The 21816-nt window shown below is 41.9% G+C and overlaps 4 long non-coding RNA genes and 1 gene segment (V, D, J or C); 3 read left to right on the forward strand and 2 right to left on the reverse strand.

Annotated features, from left to right (window-relative positions):
* Positions 1-2031: 2031 nt before the first annotated feature.
* Positions 2032-3276, reverse strand: LOC118965343 (uncharacterized). Its single transcript, XR_016497079.1, has 2 exons — positions 3181-3276; positions 2032-3028 (listed from the first exon to the last, which is right to left on the reverse strand). It is a non-coding gene; the product is annotated as an uncharacterized LOC118965343 (long non-coding RNA).
* A 141-nt stretch (positions 3277-3417) lies between these two features.
* LOC118965344 (Ig lambda-3 chain C region-like) lies at positions 3418-15062 on the forward strand. The segment is given in 3 exon segments: positions 3418-3444; positions 3825-3930; positions 14578-15062. Coding segments are annotated over 3 exon segments (453 nt in total).
* Positions 10418-12144, forward strand: LOC118965345 (uncharacterized). Its single transcript, XR_016497077.1, has 2 exons — positions 10418-10805; positions 11577-12144. It is a non-coding gene; the product is annotated as an uncharacterized LOC118965345 (long non-coding RNA).
* On the reverse strand, positions 11432-13612 carry LOC149982301 (uncharacterized). The gene is made up of 2 exons (XR_016497078.1): positions 13339-13612; positions 11432-13158 (listed from the first exon to the last, which is right to left on the reverse strand). It is a non-coding gene; the product is annotated as an uncharacterized LOC149982301 (long non-coding RNA).
* A 4705-nt stretch (positions 15063-19767) lies between the features above and the next one.
* Positions 19768-21728, forward strand: LOC110528779 (uncharacterized). The gene is made up of 2 exons (XR_005052532.2): positions 19768-20330; positions 21134-21728. It is a non-coding gene; the product is annotated as an uncharacterized LOC110528779 (long non-coding RNA).
* The last annotated feature ends 88 nt before the right edge of the window (positions 21729-21816 follow it).

Genomic DNA, 21816 nt, shown 5'->3' on the forward strand with positions numbered 1-21816 from the left:
GCATGCGTGTAGAGACATGCCATGTTCTATCTGTGTGTAGAGACATGCCATGTTCTATCTGTGTGTCCTGCCTGCGTGTAGAGACATGCCATGTTCTATCTGTGTGTCCTGTCTGCGTGTAAAGACATGCCATGTTCTATCTGTGTGTCCTGTCTGCGTGTAGAGACAATCCATGTTCTATCTGTGTGTCCTGTCTGCGTGTAAAGACATGCCATGTTCATTCCACGTGACCTGTCAATCAGACAATGGCCACTAACTCCAATTCAATCAGCTAATCCCTGCCCTGGACAATGGACAGTATGAAGGATGAAGGACACTGACCTCTTCGACACACACCATCAGTAAAAAGATTAGGAGAACCACTGGCAGTGGAAAGATTAAACATGGCTTGAGATCATGTGAAATGTGAAGCTGAGAAGGCTGAGGTTGAGCAGACTGAGTATTTCTACATTTAGCAGATGCTAAGTTACATGATTTTTATAGGTTCCATTTTCGTAGCGTTGTTCCAGACAGGTATTCTGTTTGTCTTTTGGAAGCAGAATATAAAGGTGAAGAGAAAATAACTAAGAGTCGTTTGTGGGCGTGGCGCGATCCAAGAGGTGAGTGTTGCTTACCTCCAGTACTGTGTCAGTCAGAAACCAGCGCAAACAGGATATAACTTTATCTCTGACTGAGGCACTTCCTGCAAGCGGCAGCCTTGACATGAAGGACACCAGGTGAGTTAACACATCAGATACGGCAGCTATTAATCCATTAGGCTGCCCGGGGAGCTCCTGTATCTACATCTACAGTTAATGTCTCTCTCTCTCTCTCTCTCTCTCTCTCTCTCTCTCTCTCTCTCTCTCTCTCTCTCTCTCTCTCTCTCTCTCTCTCTCTCTCACACTCACACGTCTTGACCCTCCTGTATCTCCTGACGAGTGATTCATTGTGACCTCTTCCTTGATTCCTAAGAAAAGAGGATTATCAGTAAGTCCTTGTCCTCTCCCCTGCAGGAGCCTGTTCAAACCATCCACTGATGTAAGGAATGGTCATGTACTGTAATGCTTCCTAGCATAGAGGCAATGTGCAACCTTTCATATCTGACCTATGACCTTGCTAGGTCAGACATATCACATGGAGGTGAATGGTGTCCTCTGTCTGATGTCTAGTTTACTCAGGATTAGGTCTGGGAGATGCCACAGTGTGGTACAGGACAGGTACTGGTGGAGGCATTAGGAGGTTGTGTGTGTCTGAGCATGTGATTTTGGAACTGTTGACCTTTGCCACTGGCTGACCTGTCAGTGACCCTGGAGGTATTCTAGACTGGGATGAAGGACTTCCATCTGGCTCAGTGCTGATTCCTGATGAATTAATGTTGAATCGGTCTCAGTGCTGATTCCTGATGAATTAATGTTGAATCTGTCTCAGTGCTGATTCCTGATGAATTCATGTTGAATCGGTCTCAGTGCTGATTCCTGATGAATTCATGATGAATCTTCAGCTTTACATCAATAGCTTTCTAATCCTTCCTCATGTAATTATAGTGGGCACCAGAGATGTAAACTTTGACCTTAGAAAATGTTCAACTATTCTCTTTGGCAAGAAAACTTAAAGCTGACAAGAATAAAGTGACAGGATCAGTGATGTGTGTCATTTTGTACAGGAGGTTTTTGTACGGCTCTAAATCACTGTGTGAACACATTGTTACTATTGAGATAGTGGAAACTCTGACAGTAGTAAACTGCTGCATCTTCAGCCTGGACTCCACTGATGGTCAGAGTGAAGTCCCTCTCAGACCCACTGCCACTGAATCTAGCAGGAATTCCATCTAACCGTTTCTTTGCATATCTTATCAGGAGTTTGGGAGCTTCTCCAGGTCTCTGTTGATACCAGAACGCACCCTCATCTCCATCACTGTATCTGTGCACTTTAGGGTTGGTTGTACAGGTTAGAGTCACAGGGTCTCCTGGAGAAAATGTCACTACAGGAGGCTGAGTCACAGTCACCTGACCTCTGGATCCTGAAGAGGAAGAATATGAATTGATCAACAAGTAAAAATAACAGATCATTTATATTTCATCATTTTATACAGGGACTTCCGGTGCCCAACCATTTCCACACCACAAGACTAGTGAACTGACTTATGAAATGACCTGAGACTGACATCTGACATCTGAACTTTTGATATCTCCCCTCTTCCAGTCTGGCTGATGTCGCCTGGCCATCCTCCTCTGGTCTAGCGCTGGTGGGGTGTTAAGGATGGGGGAACATCTGGGGAGTGTACTGCTCTATTCTGGGAGAGGGGCCATGTTAATCTAAGTTTCTGTTTCACAGGGCTCTCTCTCTGTCACACACAGTCATGCACTTACACACTCAATACTGCTCCACAGATGTGTTAGCCAGCTGTGTGTGTCTGGTTGACCAACCAAGCATTGAGGCACACCACCTTTTTTGCTACACATGATTTTATGTTGTCATGATATAGATTATTCATCCTCAACAGGACTATTTTACCTGTATCTTTCTGATAAGAAGGAACATTTGTAGACATGGAAGGTTGGAAGGGTTAGGGAACTATATTAGTTTGTAACCATTATTTCTGTGAGATAGTAAAGTGCTTATACTTGGTGTCATATAACAAGACCTTTAGTTCTGTGTTCAGTGGATCAGTGATGTGTGTCATTTTGTACAGGAGGTTTTTGTACGTCTATAAATCACTGTGTGAACACATTATTACTATTGAGATAGTGGAAACTCTGACAGTAGTAAACTGCTGAATCTTCAGCCTGGACTCCACTGATGGTCAGAGTGAAGTCCCTCTCAGACCCACTGCCACTGAATCTAGCAGGAATCCCATCTAACCGTTTCTTTGCATATCTTATCAGGAGTTTGGGAGCTTCTCCAGGTCTCTGTTGATACCAGGACACAGCTTCATCTCCATCACTGTCTGTGTACACTTTAGGGTTGGTTGTACAGGTCAGAGTGACGGGGTCTCCTGGAGAAAATGTCACTACAGGAGGCTGAGTCACAGTCACCTGACCTCTGGATCCTGAAGAAGAAAAATATAAATTGATGAATAAGATATGACTTATATTTAATTATATTTTATGAAGGTACATTTATTCATTGAGATCCATTTCAATGATTATACAAGGTACTCAACATGTATTTTTCCATTGTAAGAGTTATAAAACAACAGACCTTTGAGACAGCAGCAGACCAGTGTCCATATGAAGATGGTGATCAGAGTCATGGTTGCCGTGGTTTCTGTTGTGTTGAAGGACAGATCTCAGTCATGCAGTCTGAAACTCACAGGGCTATAAACACTCCCAGAGCACTGAAGCATGAGCTGCCAATGCAAAGCACCTCCTCTATGGAAACACCCTACCTCAGGACAGATGATGAAACTGTTAATGCAACACAATAACAATCTTAAACATGGAAGGAAATAGTTTACCTGAATCTGTGTGAAGGCCTGGAATTGACTACAGTATTTAGTTACATGTAACTTTATTCATTAAATACTGGTGTATTTCTATTCTACATGGCTGCTTCTTATACTTAGTGAGTTTGTCAGAGATATTACACATCTCCAACATTTATATTTTATAGTCAGGGGGGAATTCAGCAAAAAGTAATCATGTAAAATATTAAACTTAAATTAATACTTAGTGAGTTTGTCAGAGATATTACACATCTCCAACATTTATATTTTATAGTCAGGGGGGAATTCAGCAAAAATTAATAATCTAAAATATCAAACTTAAATTAATGTAAAAAGTTATGACCTACACATGCTGTTTTTGACCGACAATCAGTGGTAGGGTTGAATGTGTGTTGTGTAGAGAGTTACTGGTGTGTGTAAAGTGCAGGAGGTTTTTGTACGGCTGTTCAATGAGTCTGTGTCACTGTGGTACACTTTCGGTGGAGGCACCAAACTCATCGTTGACTGTAAGTACAAGAGATTCATCCTTTTTATAATAAATTCAATTGAACATTTATATACTGGTAAAGTAAATAAAAAGTAATTATTCAGAAAAAGTTGTAGTTTTTCATGTTTAATTTATTTGATTTGTTGAATTTATTTGATTCCGAGTGTGTTTCCACATACCCTAATGATCATTCAAGGACAAAAACCTAATATGCCAAAAGATAATAGTTTGATGTGTTCGATGTCTTTAAATTCACAAAAACAGTTCAGCAGCATTGTTAAACATTTTATTTTGTAAGCAAGTCAGTTTCCTTTCTGCACTTTAATGCATCACTGACTGTAGTGTGTGGTGTTGCTTCATCAATGATATTGGAGGGAAGTTAAAGAGTGTGTAAAATATATTTATATATAACTTGCCTTTTTCACAGACTATTTTATACAATACGAATATCATATTTGTTTCCTCATATTAAAGTTGCTGAAAGTTCTTCAAGGTTCTTGTCCAGTTTAACCCTTACATGTCATCTCTCCATCTCTCCCCCCTCATCTTCTCTCCTAGTGGGTGTGGTACCTCCCTCCCTGACCGTCCTACTTCCCTCCAGTGAGGAGCAGGACCAGGGGAATGTGGCCCTAGTGTGCCTGGCCAACAGGGGCTTCCCGGGGGGCTGGAAGCTGGGTTGGAGGCTGGGGGCCGGGGGGGCCTTGCAGGGCAGCCAGAGTCTGGAGGTCCTGGAGAAGGATGGTCACTACAGCTGGAGCAGCAGTCTCACCCTCCCCACTGACCAGTGGAGGAAGGCTGGCTCAGTCACCTGTGAGGCCACCCTAAAGGACCAGACCCCCGTCACTCACACACTGGAGCCACACCACTGCTCCCAGTAGACACCCTGTACACAGAGAACATCTACCTATCTGTCATTCTATCATTCTAGATATCTATCTAGAGCTTCATCTCTGGTCATCAATCTGGGATTCTGCGTCTGTACGTGTGTTTTATTGCTTCTGCATTCAGATTGGAAATGTTAACTAAATAAAATACTTTGTATTAATGTCAAACAAGGTGTCCCTGATTTGTATTATGTAAAGAAATAGAAGTGAATATCTGTGAGCTTGTGGTTAAACAAAGACTAACTGAACATTAGAAGGTTGGAAGGGGGGGAGGGGTAGTGAATAGACCCCCTTGGGACAGTGAATATCTGGGGACAGGAGCTGAACCACATCATCTGACCATTATAGACATGGGAGGAGGTTATGGGATATAGATGTTAGTTTTGATCATGACTAAATTATTTTGTGAATTTGAGATTAATTTGTGAGTTGTAACCAGATTTTCAGAATGGGGGTAAAGTGGTGGTTATGAATATCAGGGGACAGAGGTGCTCTATTCTGGGAACCACATTATCTGACCATTGGTGGTAAAGTAGTGGTTATTTATGCTTGGTGATGTCATATAACCAGGACCTGAGTTGTGTGTTCAGTGAACCAGTGTTTCATATCATAGTCTGTTGTTCCTCAACACCTGCAGTAGGTCCCAGCTGCAGCAGTACAGTCTCTGTGCAGTCTGACTGAGGGAGGTTTTTGTACGACTCTAAATCATTGTGTGAAAAGCTCTGGGGCGCCATATACACCCATACCATAGTAATCTCCTGCATCTTCAGCTTGGAAATCACTGATTGTAAGAGTGTACTCAGTACCTGATCTACTGCCACTGAATCTAGATGGTGTTCCAGACTGAAGGGTTTCTACTTTATAGATGAGGAGTTTAGGAGCCTGTCCAGGTTTCAGCAGGTACCAGCTCATGTCATCATCAATACCGGTTGAACTTGCAACAGCTTTGATAGACACGCTGTCTCCCAGACGAACTGACTTAGATTCATCAGCTTGATTCAGGACACGTTGTGCAGATGACTCTGAAATTGAAATGGAGAAATTAGCTTTGAGTCGTCTTAATAATCCAGATGAAAAGCATTGAAAACATTTTCCATGTACAAACATGTACAGGCCCATTAAAACCTGCTAAAACCAGTAGACCACAGTGAGAGATGCTGAGAATTTCTAACCTCGGGTCAGGAACCCCAGTATGATCAGCAGTGGTATCAGTGATATCATCTTCATCATCTTCATCATCATTTGTGGCTCTGAGAAGACTACAGACTGGACCCAATTCTGCAAACACTGCAGTCTTACTGTCAGGACAGATATAATTCATGAAGTGTGAAACTCTCAGGGCTATAAACACTCCCAGAGCACTGAAGAATGAGCTGCCAATGCAAAGCACCTGCTCTATGGAAATACCCTGCCTCAGGACAGATGATGAAACTGTTAATGCAATGACATAAACACAATAATCTTAAACATGGAAGGAAATAGCTTACCTAAATCTGTGGCAAGCCTGTAATTGACCATAGAATTTAGTTACATTTAAGTGTATCCATTCAATACTAGTGTATTGCTATTCTATACTTGATATTCTAGACTTGTGCTAAAATGGTGTCATGCTGAAGTTCAGTTCAGACCATAAATAATGATTGAGGCCTCAGATGGATATAACCGTTTTGCATGGACATTGCCATTGAGGAATTCCACCATTTTGAATTAGCCAACTAGGTGGGAATTCCTATGGGTTAAGGAATGATCACATAATTCCATCCAGGTCATCAGGAGGAATCAGCCAATGCATTATCCTCATGTGGAAACATTCCATTATGGCAGGTGGCAGTACATTTCCAACCTTGGCTTAACAAGCAAGTTCTCTATATGCAGATGACATACTGCTTTACGTTGCAAAGGTTCAGAAATCCCTCCAGACAATAATGTCTGTTTTCACAGCATTCAGGTCACGGTCTGGTTACAAGATCAACTGGTCTAAAACAGATCTACTACCTCTTAACTCAGCTAAGGGAAGCAACTACCACCCTTTATCCCAGTGAAGAAACAAACCACCTACTTAGACATTACTTAACCCCCTCTATTCACACTACTTTCAGGAAGAACTACTTAGACATTACTTAACCCCCTCTATTCACACTACTTTCAGGAAGACCTACTTAGACATTACTTAACCCCCTCTATTCACACTACTTTCAGGAAGAACTACTTAGACATTACTTAACCCCCTCTATTCACACTACTTTCAGGAAGAACTACTTAGACATTACTTAACCCCCTCTATTCACACTACTTTCAGGAAGAACTACTTAGACATTAAATAACCCCCTCTATTCACACTACTTTCAGGAAGAACTACTTAGACATTACTTAACCCCCTCTATTCACACTACTTTCAGGAAGAACTACTTAGACATTACTTAACCCCCTCTATTCACACTACTTTCAGGAAGAACTACTTAGACATTAAATAACCCCCTCTATTCACACTACTTTCAGGAAGAACTACTTAGAAACCTTTCAGAATATCCAGAAATACATAAAAAGATGGTCTGCTATGGCCACTTCTTTACATGCTATAATCTCAATGATTAAAATGAATGTCCTCCTTCGTATCAATTTTACCAGTTCCATGTTCCCACTGCCGCCTCCTATAGACTATTGGTCTAAACTTGACTCTGTAATGAAGTTGTTCATTTGGGGGAGAAAGAGACCACATATTGAATATGCAACATTACAGAGAACAAAAGCATCAGGTGGACTTGTTGTTTGGATCCATTATAGCATATTCAGTAAATGTGTGGAAAGCTACAGGGCTCCTGAGTGGCACAGTGGTCTAAGGTGCTGCATCTCAGTGCTAGAGGCGTTACTACAGACACCCTGGTTTGACTCCAGGCTGTATCACATCCGGCCTGTGATTGGGAATCCCATAGGGGAGCGCACAATTGGCCCGGGTTTGTCCATTGTAGGCCGTCATTGTAAATAACAATTTGTTCTTTACTGACTTGCCTAATTAAATAAATAAATACAGAGAAACATATGAGATCTAATCTTAAATGGCATTTATACTCTCCAATATGGTGTAATAAAGAATTCTTAGCGTGTAAGAACCCATTTATATCAGATTCTTGACCTTGCTAGGTCAGACATATCAGCTAGAGGTGAATGTTATCCTCTGTCTGATATCTAGTCTAGATTACTCAGGGTTAGGTCTGGGAGATGCCCCAGTGTGGTACAGGACAGGTACTGGTGGAGGCATTAGGAGGTTGTGTGTGTCTGAGCATGTGATTTTGGAACTGTTGACCTTTGCCACTGGCTGACCTGTCAGTGACCCTGGAGGTATTCTAAACTGAGATGAAGACTTCCATCTGTCTCAGTGCTGATTCATGATGAATTCATGATGAAACTGTCTCAGTGCTGATTCATGATGAATTCCTGATGAAACTGGCTCAGTGCTGATTCATGATGAATTAATGTTGAATCTGGCTCAGTGCTGATTCCTGATGAATTCATGATGAAACTGGCTCAGTGCTGATTCCTGATGAATCTGTCTCAGTGCTGATTCCTGATGAATTCATGCTGAATCTGTCTCAGTGCTGATTCCTGATGAATTCATGATGAATCTGTCTCAGTACTGATTCCTGATGAATTCATGATGAATCTGTCTCAGTGCTGATTTCTGATGAATTAATGTTGAATCTGTCTCAGTGCTGATTCATGATGAATTCATGATGAAACTGGCTCAGTGCTGATTCCTGATGAATCTGTCTCAGTGCTGATTCCTGATGAATTCATGATGAATCTGTCTCAGTGCTGATTCCTGATGAATTCATGATGAATCTGTCTCAGTACTGATTCCTGATGAATTCATGATGAATCTGTCTCAGTGCTGATTCCTGGTGAATTAATGTTGAATCTGTCTCAGTGCTGATTCCTGATGAATTCATGATGAATCTTCAGATGTACATCACTAGTTATCTAATACTTCCTCATGCCATTCTAGTGGGCACTAGGGATGTAAAATGTGACCTTAGTAAATGGTGCTCTCATCATCTAGTCTCTAACTAAAAGCTGACTAGAACAAAGTGACAGGCAGTCTGGTGGCATATTGGGGTTGGAATGACTCTCTTCCCTGGGGAACTGACCTCTGACTTTTTAAAATCTTTGACCTCTACCAGTCTGGCTGACGTCCGGTGTCCAACCTCTTCCTGTGTACACCACACAAGACTAGTGCAGTGACCTATAAAAGGACCTGTGACTGACATCTAACCTCTGACTTTGATCTTTGACCTCCTCTGGTCTAGCGCTGGTGGGGTGTTAAGGATGGGGGAACATCTGGGGAGTGTACTGCTCTATTCTGGGAGAGGGGCCATGCAAATCTAAGTTTCTGTTTCACAGGGCTCTCTCTCTGTCACACACAGTCATGCACTTACACACTCAATACTGCTCCACAGATGTGTTAGCCAGCTGTGTGTGTCTGGTTGACCAACCAATCACTGTGGCATACCAACTTTTTTTATAGTCTATGGGACTATTTCACCTGTATCTTCCTGAGGACATTTGTAGACATTGGAGGTTGGAAGAGTTATGATACTAGTTTGTAACCATTGTTTCTGTGAGTTAGTAAAGTGTTTATACTTGGTGATGTCATATAACAAGACCCTTAGTTCTGTGTTCAGTGGATCAGTGATGTGTGTCATTTTGTACAGGAGGTTTTTGTACGGCTCTAAATCACTGTGTGAACACAGTACTACCGTGGTAACTCTGACAGTAGTAAATGGCTGCATCTTCAGCCTGGACTCCACTGATGGTCAGAGTGAAGTCCCTCTCAGACCCACTGCCACTGAATCTAGCAGGAATCCCATCTAGCAGTTGATTTGCGTATATTATCAGGAGTTTGGGAGCTTCTCCAGGTCTCTGTTGATACCAGAACGCACCCTCATCTCCATCACTGTATCTGTGCACTTTAGGGTTGGTTGTACAGGTTAGAGTCACAGGGTCTCCTGGAGAAAATGTCACTACAGGAGGCTGAGTCACAGTCACCTGACCTCTGGATCCTGAAGAGGAAGAATATGAATTGATCAACGAGTATAAATAACAAATCATTTATATTTCATCATATTTTATACAGGGATGTTTATTCATTAAGATCCATTTCAATGATTATACAAGGTACTCAACATGTATTTTTCCATTGTAAGAGTTATAAAACAACAGACCTTTGAGACAGCAGCAGACCAGTGTCCAGATGAAGATGGTGATCAGAGTCATGGTTGCCGTGGTTTCTGTTGTGTTGATGGACAGATCTCAGTCCTGTAGTCTGAAACTCACAGGGCTATAAACACTCCCAGAGCACTGAAGCATGAGCTGCCAATGCAAAGCACCTCCTCTATGGAAACACCCTACCTCAGGACAGAATAATAAACTGCAAATAATCATCATGTGAATTGCTTTATATTTCTTTTGTTGACAGTAAAATGGCACAATTGTCAATACTGATATTTGTCGCAAATAACAATGTTTCACTCTGCCCATATGCATTCTGATAACATATGACATCATTGGAGTTAAAAACATTTGGGTGGAGACATTATGGAGCTCAAATCAGAGACTTTGTTAATCATAGTATGCTGTATATAATGTGCACATAATGTGCTTAATTATTGTGGTTGTCCCACCTAGCTATCTTAAGATGAATGCACAGAGGTGCTCTGGATAAGAATGTCTGCTAAATGAATAAAATGTCATGTAATTGTAAATGATAAAACATGAGTATCGCTTGCTACAATATTTCCTATATTAAGAGTGTCAAATACTGTAGTTGTATGTGAAGATGTGTAATGCTTTATGAGTATAGTAAAGTTGTACAACGCTGTGTGGAGCTGTATGAGTGGTTCTGTTAGTGCAGGGTGTGCTCACTCTTGTGTGAAGGAGGTTGTTGTACGGCGTCTTAACTAGACTGTATCACTGTGGTACACGTTCGGTGGAGGGACCAAACTGCTGCTGAGATGTAAGTGTTTTTTCCTTTACTTCAAAACACTACAGAATATATACCAGACATGTTAAGACTCAAACTCTGTAAAGGAAACCCCAATACTAGTACTTATTTCAGAATTCAGGGTTTAGAAGGCAAAATGTTAGCTACCGTCTGTGGGAGACTTTCAGTTGTTCAGCCAAGCAACCTGTCTTTGAACAAGTTATTCAAAATAAACAGATTTTTTATTCAAAGAGCTAATCAGGTTTAGTTCCCTGCTATGACACGCAAATTACACAGAGAATGTTATTAGTATAACAGAAAAGTTCTGGTCCCTTTCATTGTCTGATATTATTGTGAAGTGGACTGACTTTAAATGGGCAATCTGTGATTGCTACATACATTTTCTTACATCCGTAGTTCTGTCATGAACTTGAGAGAGGTTCAATTTTGTTGTTGTTGTTTGAACAGCAGACTGACCTTTTAAACGCCTTATTGAAGTAAGGGACATGGAAGGTGCACCACAACACACAGCAGAGTATAAAGTTACTTAATATCTGCTTCCAGCAGTGTTATTGAGCGATAAGATCCTTAATGAATGAGGTCTTTGTCCCTAGTACAGCAAATATACATGAAAATACATGGATAAATAAAAACTCAGCAACAGTGATGTACTTTATTGTGCATTGATGTAATTGTTGTTGAGTTGTGAGGTGTTCTCTGTGAACCTTAATAAGTTGTGTATTTTATAGAACTCTATTTCTCTCTCCTCTGGAATGTAACATTAAAATGTTCTCTTCTCTCCAGCTGGTCCTACTGTCAGTCCCACGGTGTCTCTGCTCCCCCCCTCCTCAGAGCAGCTCTCTGGAGGCTCTGCCTCACTGGCCTGTCTGCTGACTGACTACTCCCCTCAGGGGGCGCTGGTGAGCTGGGAGGTGGACGGGCTGGAGGTGAGCCAGGGGGTCAGGACCAGTCCAGAAGAAGAGAAGGAAGGCCTTTACAGACGCAGCAGCATCCTGACCCTGAGCAAGGCAGGCTGGGAGCAGGGAGAGCTCTACACCTGCAGGGTCTCCCACTTCCAACACACCCAGGCCTCCCCCCTTCGTAGGAGCCAGTGTCTGGTCTAGGACCTACTGGAGGAGGCCCACAACAGGAGCTCTGTCTGGGGAAGCAGGAGTAGACGAGGCTCTGGTCTGGTCTGGGGCCTGGTTGGAGCAGTAGTAGTGTGTTAGAGTGTTAGAGTAGTGTACTGAGTAAACTCTAGTACTGCTGGGGAGACCACATCCTGGGTAGTAATGTGTATTGTATAGATACAGACTGTTACTGTGATGTTGCTGTCTGCCTCAGTTCTAATAAAGTTGGATTTGGAAAATAACATGATGGATTAGTTGACTAATTTATTTACTGTGACAACAAATGGAAATGTATCTACAGCTAGATCTAATTCTTTGTCAGGTTTATATTTCTCTTTCTAAGACCAAATGACTATTTGTTGAATGTGTGTTTTGCTTTTTCAATCTCTCTCACACTCTCACACTCTCTCTCTCTCTCTCTCTCTCTCTCTCTCTCTCTCTCTCTCTCTCTCTCTCTCTCTCTCTCTCTCTCTCTCTCTCTCTCTCTCTGTCCGTCCGTCTGTCTGTCTGTCTGACCAACCCCCTGGGGACAGAACTTCTCTAAACTAGTAGAAGCTAAACCATCTGACCCTGACCATGCAAATCAAGCCTGCGTTCAGTGAGATGAAACGTTTAAAACATTAAAGATAGAAATACAATGAGTAGAGCTAACACTACATGTTCTTTTTGACAAATAATGATGTCTGTTCTACACAATTCATTTTTATCTGACCACTCCAGAGGTGAAGTAAAGGTTGTGGTTGTGTAGAGGAGGTGGTTGGGTGAACTATGATCCTGTCGTGAGTAACCAGAGTAACATTGTCTTGGTGTGGAACTGTCTAACGCTGTGTGTTCAGTGGACCAGTGTTTCATATCATAGTCTGTTGTTCCTCAACACCTGCAGTAGGTCCCAGCTGCAGCAGTACAGTTTCTGGGCAGTCTGACTGAGGGAGGTTTTTGTACGACTCTAAATCACTGTGTGCTCCCATCAGTGTACAAACCCATGCAGTAGTAATCTCCTACATCCTCAACCTGGACTACACTGATGGTCAGAGTAAAATCTGGTTGAGATCCACTGCTACTGAAATGACCAGGAGTTTCAGAATGACGTCGACTTATTTTATAGAATAGGAGTTGAGGGGACTGTCCAGGTTTCTGCAGGTACCAGCTCAGGTCATCATCCACCCCCTTACTGGCTGTGCAGCTCAGATATACAGTCTCTCCCAGACGAACAGACTTGACAGTAGGAGACTGAGTCACAACTCCAGCAGACGATTCTAGAAATGAGAGGTGGAGAACAAGTCAACAGAATCCATATAAAATAACTGTAATCTCTCACCATGTACAAGCAGTATCATAGAGGCTTCTCAAACTCCTGTTGCCAAAACTTCACTGGTTCTTAACTGATGCTCTCTGAAGACGGCAGTTCAGAAAGGTCAGAGAGCAGACTTTCTCACCCTGAGTCAGGAACCCCAGTGTGATCAGCAGTGGAATCAGTGATATCATCTTCATCATCTTCCTCATCATCTGTGGCTCTGAGAAGACAACAGACTGAACACAACAATGATAACACTGAAGTCCTAAAGTGTCAGGACAGATCTCAGTCCTGCAGTCTGAAGTTCACAGGGCTATAAACACTCCCAGAGCACTGAAGCATGAGCTGTCGATGCAAAGCACCTCCTCTATGGAAACACCCTACCTCAGGACAGATGATGAAACTATTACTGCAACACAATAACAATATTAAACATGGAAGGAAATAGTTTACCTGAATCTGTGTGAAGGCCTGGAATTGACTACAGTATTTAGTTACATGTAACTTTATTAATTCAATACTGGTGTATTTCTATTCTACATGGCTGCTTCTTATACTTAGTGAGTTTGTCAGAGATATTACACATCTCCAACATTTAGATTTTATAGTCAGGGGGGAATTCAGCAAAAAGTAATAATCTAAAATATCAAACTTAAACTAATTTGAAAAGTTATGACCTACACATGCTGTTTTTGACAGACAATCAGTGGTAGGGTTGAATGTGTGTTGTGTAGAGAGTTACTGGTGTGTGTAAAGTGCAGGAGGTTTTTGTACGGCTGTTCAATGAGTCTGTGTCACTGTGGTACACTTTCGGTGGAGGCACCAAACTCATTGTTGACTGTAAGTACAAGAGATTCATCCTTTTTATAATAAATTCAATTGAACATTTATATACTGGTAAAGTAAATAAAAAGTAATTATTCAGAAAAAGTTGTCGTTTTTAATGTTTCATTTATTTGATTTGTTGAATTTATTTGATTCCGAGTGTGTTTCCACATACCCTAATGATCATTCAAGGACAAAAACCTAATATGCCAAAAAATAATAGTTTGATGTGTTCGATGTCTTTAAATACACAAAAACAGTTCAGCAGCATTGTTAAACATTTTATTTTGTAAGCAAGTCAGTTTCCTTTCTGCACTTTAATGCATCACTGACTGTAGTGTGTGGTGTTGCTTCATCGATGATATTGGAGGGAAGTTAAAGAGTGTGTAAAATATATTTATATATAACTTGCCTTTTTCACAGACTATTTTATACAATACGAATATCATATTTGTTTCCTCATATTAAAGTTGCTGAAAGTTCTTCAAGGTTCTTGTCCAGTTTAACCCTTATATGTTATCTCTCCATCTCTCCCTCCTCATCTTCTCTCTCCTAGTGGGTGTGGTACCTCCCTCCCTGACTGTCCTACTTCCCTCCAGTGAGGAGCAGGACCAGGGGAATGTGGCTCTAGTGTGCCTGGCCAACAGGGGCTTCCCGGAGGGCTGGAAGCTGGGTTGGAGGCTGGGGGCCGGGGGGGCCTTGCAGGGCAGCCAGAGTCTGGAGGTCCTGGAGAAGGACAGTCACTACAGCTGGAGCAGCAGCCTCACCCTCCCCACTGACCAGTGGAGGAAGGCTGGCTCAGTCACCTGTGAGGCCACCCTAAAGGACCAGACCCCCGTCACTCACACACTGGAGCCACACCACTGCTCCCAGTAGACACCCTGTACACAGAGAACATCTACCTACAGAGAACATCTACCTAGCTTCATCTCTGGTCATCAATCTGGGATTCTGCATCTTTAAATCTGTACCTGTGTTTTATTGCTTCTGCATTCAGATTGGAAATGTTAACTAAATAAAATACTTTGTATTAATGTCAAACAAGGTGTCCCTGATTTGTATTATGTAAAGAAATAGAAGTGAATATCTGTGGACTTGTGGTTAAACAAAGACTAAACAAAGACTAACTGAACATTAGAAGGTTGGAAGGGGGGAGGGGGGATGGGTAGTGAATAGACCCCCTTGGGACAGTGAATATCTGGGGACAGGAGCCGAACCACATCATCTGACCATTATAGACATGGGAGGAGGTTATGGGACATAGTTGTTAGTTTTGATCATGACTAAACTATTTTGTGAATTTGAGATTAATTTGTGAGTTGTAACCAGATTTTCAGAATGGGGGTAAAGTGGTGGTTATGAATATCAGTGGACAGAGGTGCTCTATTCTGGGAACCACATTATCTGACCATTGGTGGTAAAGTAGTGGTTATTTATGCTTGGTGATGTCATATAACTAGAGTTGTGTGTTCAGTGAACCAGTGTTTCATATCATAGTCTGTTGTTCCTCAACACCTGCAGTAGGTCCCAGCTGCAGCAGTACAGTCTCTGTGCAGTCTGGCTGAGGAAGGTTTTTGTACGACTCTAAATCATTGTGTGAAATGCTCTGGGTCGCCATAATAACCCATACCATAGTAATCTCCTGCATCTTCAGCTTGGACACCAGTAATTGTAAGAGTGTACTCAGTACCTGATCTACTGCCACTGAATCTAGATGGTGTTCCAGACTGAAGGGTTTCTACATTATAGATGAGGAGTTTAGGAGCCTGTCCAGGTTTCTGCAGGTACCAGCTCATGTCATCATCAATACCGGTTGAACTTGCAACAGCTTTGATAGACACACTGTCTCCCAGACGAACTGACTTCAATTCATCAGCTTGATTCAGGACACGTTGTGCAGATGACTCTGAAATTGAAACAGAAAAATGTAGCTTTGAGTCGTCTTAGAAATCCAGATAAAAAGCATTGAAAACATTTTCCATGTACAAACATGTACTGGCCCATTAAAACCTGCTAAAACCAGTAGACCACAGTGAGAGATGCTGAGAGATTCTAACCTTGGGTCAGAAACCCCATTATGATCAGCAGTGGAATCAGTGATGTCATCTTCATCATCTTCATCATCAACTGTAGCTCTGAGAAGACTGAACAGACTGGACCCAATGCTGATAACACTGCAGTCGTACTGTCAGGACAGATATAATTCATGAAGTGTGAAACTCTCAGGGCTATAAACACTCCCAGAGCACTGAAGAATGAGCTGCCAATGCAAAGCACCTGCTCTATGGAAATACCCTGCCTCAGGACAGATGATGAAACTGTTAATGCAATGACATAAACACAATAATCTTAAACATGGAAGGAAATAGCTTACCTAAATCTGTGGCAGGCCTGTAATTGACCATAGATTTTAGTTACATTTAAGTGTATCCATTCAATGCTAGTGTATTGCTATTCTATACTTGATATTCTAGACTTGTGCTAAAATGGCGTCATGCTGAAGTTCAGTTCAGACCATAAATAATGATTGAGGCCTCAGATGGATATAACCGTTATGCATGGACATTGCCATTGAGGAATTCCACCATTTTGAAGTAGCCAACTAGGTGGGACTTCCTATGGGTTAAGGAATGATCACATAATTCCATCCAGGTCATCAGGAGGAATCAGCCAATGCATTATCCTCATGTGGAAACATTCCATTATGGCAGGTGGCAGTACATTTCCAACCTTGGCTTAACAAGCAAGTTCTCTATATGCAGATGACATACTGCTTTACGTTGCAAAGGTTCAGAAATCCCTCCAGACAATAATGTCTGTTTTCACAGCATTCAGGTCACGGTCTGGTTACAAGATCAACTGGTTTAAAACAGATCTACTACCTCTTAACTCAGCTAAGGGAAGCAACTACCACCCTTTATCCCAGTGAAGAAACAAACCACCTACTTAGACATTAAATAACCCCCTCTATTCACACTACTTTCAGGAAGAACTACTTAGACATTACTTAACCAAATCTATTCACACTACTTTCAGGAAGAACTACTTAGACATTACTTAACCCCCTCTATTCACACTACTTTCAGGAAGAACTACTTAGACATTACTTAACCCCCTCTATTCACACTACTTTCAGGAAGAACTACTTAGACATTACTTAACCCCCTCTATTCACACTACTTTCAGGAAGAACTACTTAGACATTACTTAACCCCCTCTATTCACACTACTTTCAGGAAGAACTACTTAGAAACCTTTCAGAATATCCAGAAATACATAAAAAGATGGTCTGCTATGGCCACTTCTTTACATGCTAGAATCTCAATGATTAAAATGAATGTCCTCCTTCGTATCAATTTTGTGTGTGTCTGAGCATGTCATTTTGGAACTGTTGACCTTTGCCACTGGCTGACCTGTCAGTGACCCTGGAGGTATTCTAAACTGAGATGAAGACTTCCATCTGGCTCAGTGCTGATTCATGATGAATTCATGATGAAACTGTCTCAGTGCTGATTCATGATGAATTCATGATGAAACTGTCTCAGTGCTGATTCATGATGAATTCATGATGAATCTGTCTCAGTGCTGATTCATTATGAATTCATGATGAATCTGTCTCAGTGCTGATTCATGATGAATTCATGATGAAACTGTCTCAGTGCTGATTCATGATGAATTCCTGATGAAACTGGCTCAGTGCTGATTCATGATGAATTCATGATGAAACTGACTCAGTGCTGATTCATGATGAATTCATGATGAATCTGGCCTAGTGCTGATTCCTGATGAATTCCTGATGAAACTGGCTCAATGCTGATTCATGATGAATTAATGTTGAATCTGGCTCAGTGCTGAGTCCTGGTGATTTCAGGATGAAACTGGCTCAGTGCTGATTCCTGATGAATTCATGATGAATCTGTCTCAGTGCTGATTCCTGATGAATTCCTGATGAAACTGTCTCAGTGCTGATTCATGATGAATGAATGTTGAATCTGGCTCAGTGCTGATTCCTGGTGAATTCAGGATGAAACTGTCTCAGTGCTGATTCCTGATTCATTCATGATGAATCTGTCTCAGTGCTGATTCCTGATGAATTCACGATGAATCTGTCTCAGTGCTGATTCCTGTTGAATTCATGATGCATCTGTCTCAGTACTGATTCCTGATGAATTCATGATGAATCTGTCTCAGTGCTGATTCCTGATGAATCAATGTTGAATCTGTCTCAGTGCTGATTCCTAATGAATTCATGATGAATCTTCAGATGTACATCACTACTTATCTAATACTTCCTCATGCCATTCTAGTGGGCACTAGGGATGTAAAATGTGACCTTAGTAAATGGTGCTCTCATCATCTAGTCTCTAACTAAAAGCTGACTAGAACAAAGTGACAGGCAGTCTGGTGGCATATTGGGGTTGGAATGACTCTCTTCCCTGGGGAACTGACCTCTGACTTTTTAAAATCTTTGACCTCTACCAGTCTGGCTGACGTCCGGTGTTCAACCTCTTCCTGTGTACACCACACAAGACTAGTGCAGTGACCTATAAAATGACCTGTGACTGACATCTAACCTCTGACTTTGATCTTTGACCTCCTCTGGTCTAGCGCTGGTGGGGTGTTAAGGATGGGGGAACATCTGGGGAGTGTACTGCTCTATTCTGGGAGAGGGGCCATGCAAATCTAAGTTTCTGTTTCACAGTGCTCTCTCTCAGTCAAACCCACGCATGCACTTACACACACACTCAATACTGCTCCACAGAAGTGTTGGCCAGCTGTGTGTGTCTGGTTGGTCAACCAAGCATTGAGGCACACCAACCTTCTTGCTTCACACATGATCTTATGTTGTCATGATAAGGATTATTCATCCTCAATGGGACTATTTCACCTGTATCATTCTAATAAGGAGGGATATTTGTAGACATGGGAGGTTGAAGAGTTATGAAACTAGTTTGTAAAGACCCTTAGTTCTGTGTTCAGTGGACCAGTGATGTGTGTCATTTTGTACAGGGGGTTTTTGTACGTCTCTAAATCACTGTGTGAACAAGTTTTTACTATTGAGATAGTGGTAACTCTGACAGTAGTAAACTGCAGCATCTTCAGCCTGGACTCCACTGATGGTCAGAGTGAAGTCCCTCTCAGACCCACTGCCACTGAATCTAGCAGGAATCCCATCTAACCGTTTCTTTGCATATCTTATCAGGAGTTTGGGAGCTTCTCCAGGTCTCTGTTGATACCAGAACACACCCTCATTTCCATCACTCCATTTGTACACTTTCGGGTTGGTTGTACAGGTCAGAGTGACAGGGTCTCCTGGAGAAAATGTCACTACAGGAGGCTGAGTCACAGTCACCTGACCTCTGGATCCTGAAGAGGAAAAATATCAACGAGTATAAATAACAGATAATTTATATTTCATAATATTTTATACAGGGATGTTTATTCATTGAGATCCATTTCAATGATTATACAAGGTACTCAACATGTATTTTTCCATTGTAAGAGTTATAAAACAACAGACCTTTGAGACAGCAGCAGACCAGTGTCCAGATGAAGATGGTGATCAGAGTCATGGTTGCTGTCGTTTCTGTTGTGTTGAAGGACAGATCTCAGTCCTGCAGTCTGAAACTCACAGGGCTATAAACACTCCCAGAGCACTGAAGCATGAGCTGCCAATGCAAAGCACCTCCTCTATGGAAACACCCTACCTCAGGACAGAATAATAAACTGAAAATAATAATAATGTGAAATGCTTTATATTTCTGTTGTTGACAGTAAAATGGCACAATTGTCAATACTGATATTTGTCGCAAATAACAATGTTTCACTCTGCCCATATGCATTCTGATAACATATGACATCATTGGAGTTAAAAACATTTGGGTGGAGACATTAAGGAGCTCAAATCAGAGACTTTGTTAATCATAGTATGCTGTATATAATGTGCACATAATGTGCTTAATTATTGTGGTTGTCCCACCTAGCTATCTTAAGATGAATGCACAGAGGTGCTCTGGATAAGAATGTCTGCTAAATGAATAAAATGTCATGTAATTGTAAATGATAAAACATGAGTATCGCTTGCTACAATATTTCCTATATTAAGAGTGTCAAATACTGTAGTTGTATGTGAAGATGTGTAATGCTTTATGAGTATAGTAAAGTTGTACAACGCTGTGTGGAGCTGTATGAGTGGTTCTGTTAGTGCAGGGTGTGCTCACTCTTGTGTGAAGGAGGTTGTACGGCGTCTTAACTAGACTGTATCACTGTGGTACACGTTCGGTGGAGGGACCAAACTGCTGCTGACAAGTAAGTGTTTTTTCCTTTACTTCAAAACCCTACAGAATATATACCAGACATGTTAAGACTCAAACTCTGTAAAGGAAACCCCAATACTAGTACTTATTTCAGAATTCAGGGTTTAGAAGGCAAAATGTTAGCTACCGTCTGTGGGAGACTTTCAGTTGTGCAGCCAAGCAACCTGTCTTTGAACAAGTTATTCAAAATAAACAGATTTTTTATTCAAAGAGCTAATCAGGTTTAGTTCCCTGCTATGACACGCGAATTACACAGAGAATGTTATTAGTATAACAGAAAAGTTCTGGTCCCTTTTCATTGTCTGATATTATTGTGAAGTGGACTGACTTTAAATGGGCAATCTGTGATTGCTACATACATTTTCTTACATCCGTAGTTCTGTCATGAACTCCAGCCCCATCCCTCAGCTGTTTACCAAAAACAATGGCGGGGTGTCTGCTTTGTTGTTGTTTGAACAGCAGACTGACCTTTTAAACGCCTTATTGAAGTAAGGGACATGGAAGGTGCACCACAACACACAGCAGAGTATAAAGTTACTTAATATCTGCTTCCAGCAGTGTTATTGAGCGATAAGATCCTTAATGAATGGGGTCTTTGTCCCTAGTACAGCAAATATACATGAAAATACATGGATAAATAAAAACTCAGCAACAGTGATGTACTTTATTGTGCATTGATGTAATTGTTGTTGAGTTGTGAGGTGTTCTCTGTGAACCTTAATAAGTTGTGTATTTTATAGAACTCTATTTCTCTCTCCTCTGGAATGTAACATTAAAATGTGCTCTTCTCTCCAGCTGGTCCTACTGTCAGTCCCACAGTGTCTCTGCTCCCCCCCTCCTCTGAGCAGCTCTCTGGAGGCTCTGCCTCACTGGCCTGCCTGCTGACTGACTACTCCCCTCAGGGGGCGCTGGTGAGCTGGGAGGTGGACGGGCTGGAGGTGAGCCAGGGGGTCGTGACCAGTCCAGAAGAAGAGAAGGAAGGCCTTTACAGACGCAGCAGCATCCTGACCCTGAGCAAGGCAGGCTGGGAGCAGGGAGAGCTCTACACCTGCAGGGTCTCCCACTTCCAACACACCCAGGCCTCCCCCCTACGTAGGAGCCAGTGTCTGGTCTAGGACCTACTGGAGGAGGCCCACAACAGGAGCTCTGTCTGGGGAAGCAGGAGTAGACGAGGCTCTGGTCTGGTCTGGGGCCTAGTTGGAGCAGTAGTAGTGTGTTAGAGTGTTAGAGTAGTGTACTGAGTAAACTCTAGTACTGCTGGGGAGACCACATCCTGGGTAGTAATGTGTATTGTATAGATTACCGGAGACTTCAATGTGTTCTGTACTCAGACTGTTACTGTGATGTTGCTGTCTGCCTCAGTTCTAATAAAGTTGGATTTGGAAAATAACATGATGGATTAGTTAACTAATTTATTTACTGTGACAACAAATGGAAATGTATCTACAGCTAGATCTAATTCTTTGTCAGGTTTATAT

Source organism: Oncorhynchus mykiss, chromosome 7 (assembly GCF_057628025.1).
Source record: "Oncorhynchus mykiss isolate SJ-2025 chromosome 7, ASM5762802v1, whole genome shotgun sequence".
Classification (NCBI taxonomy): domain Eukaryota; kingdom Metazoa; phylum Chordata; class Actinopteri; order Salmoniformes; family Salmonidae; genus Oncorhynchus; species Oncorhynchus mykiss.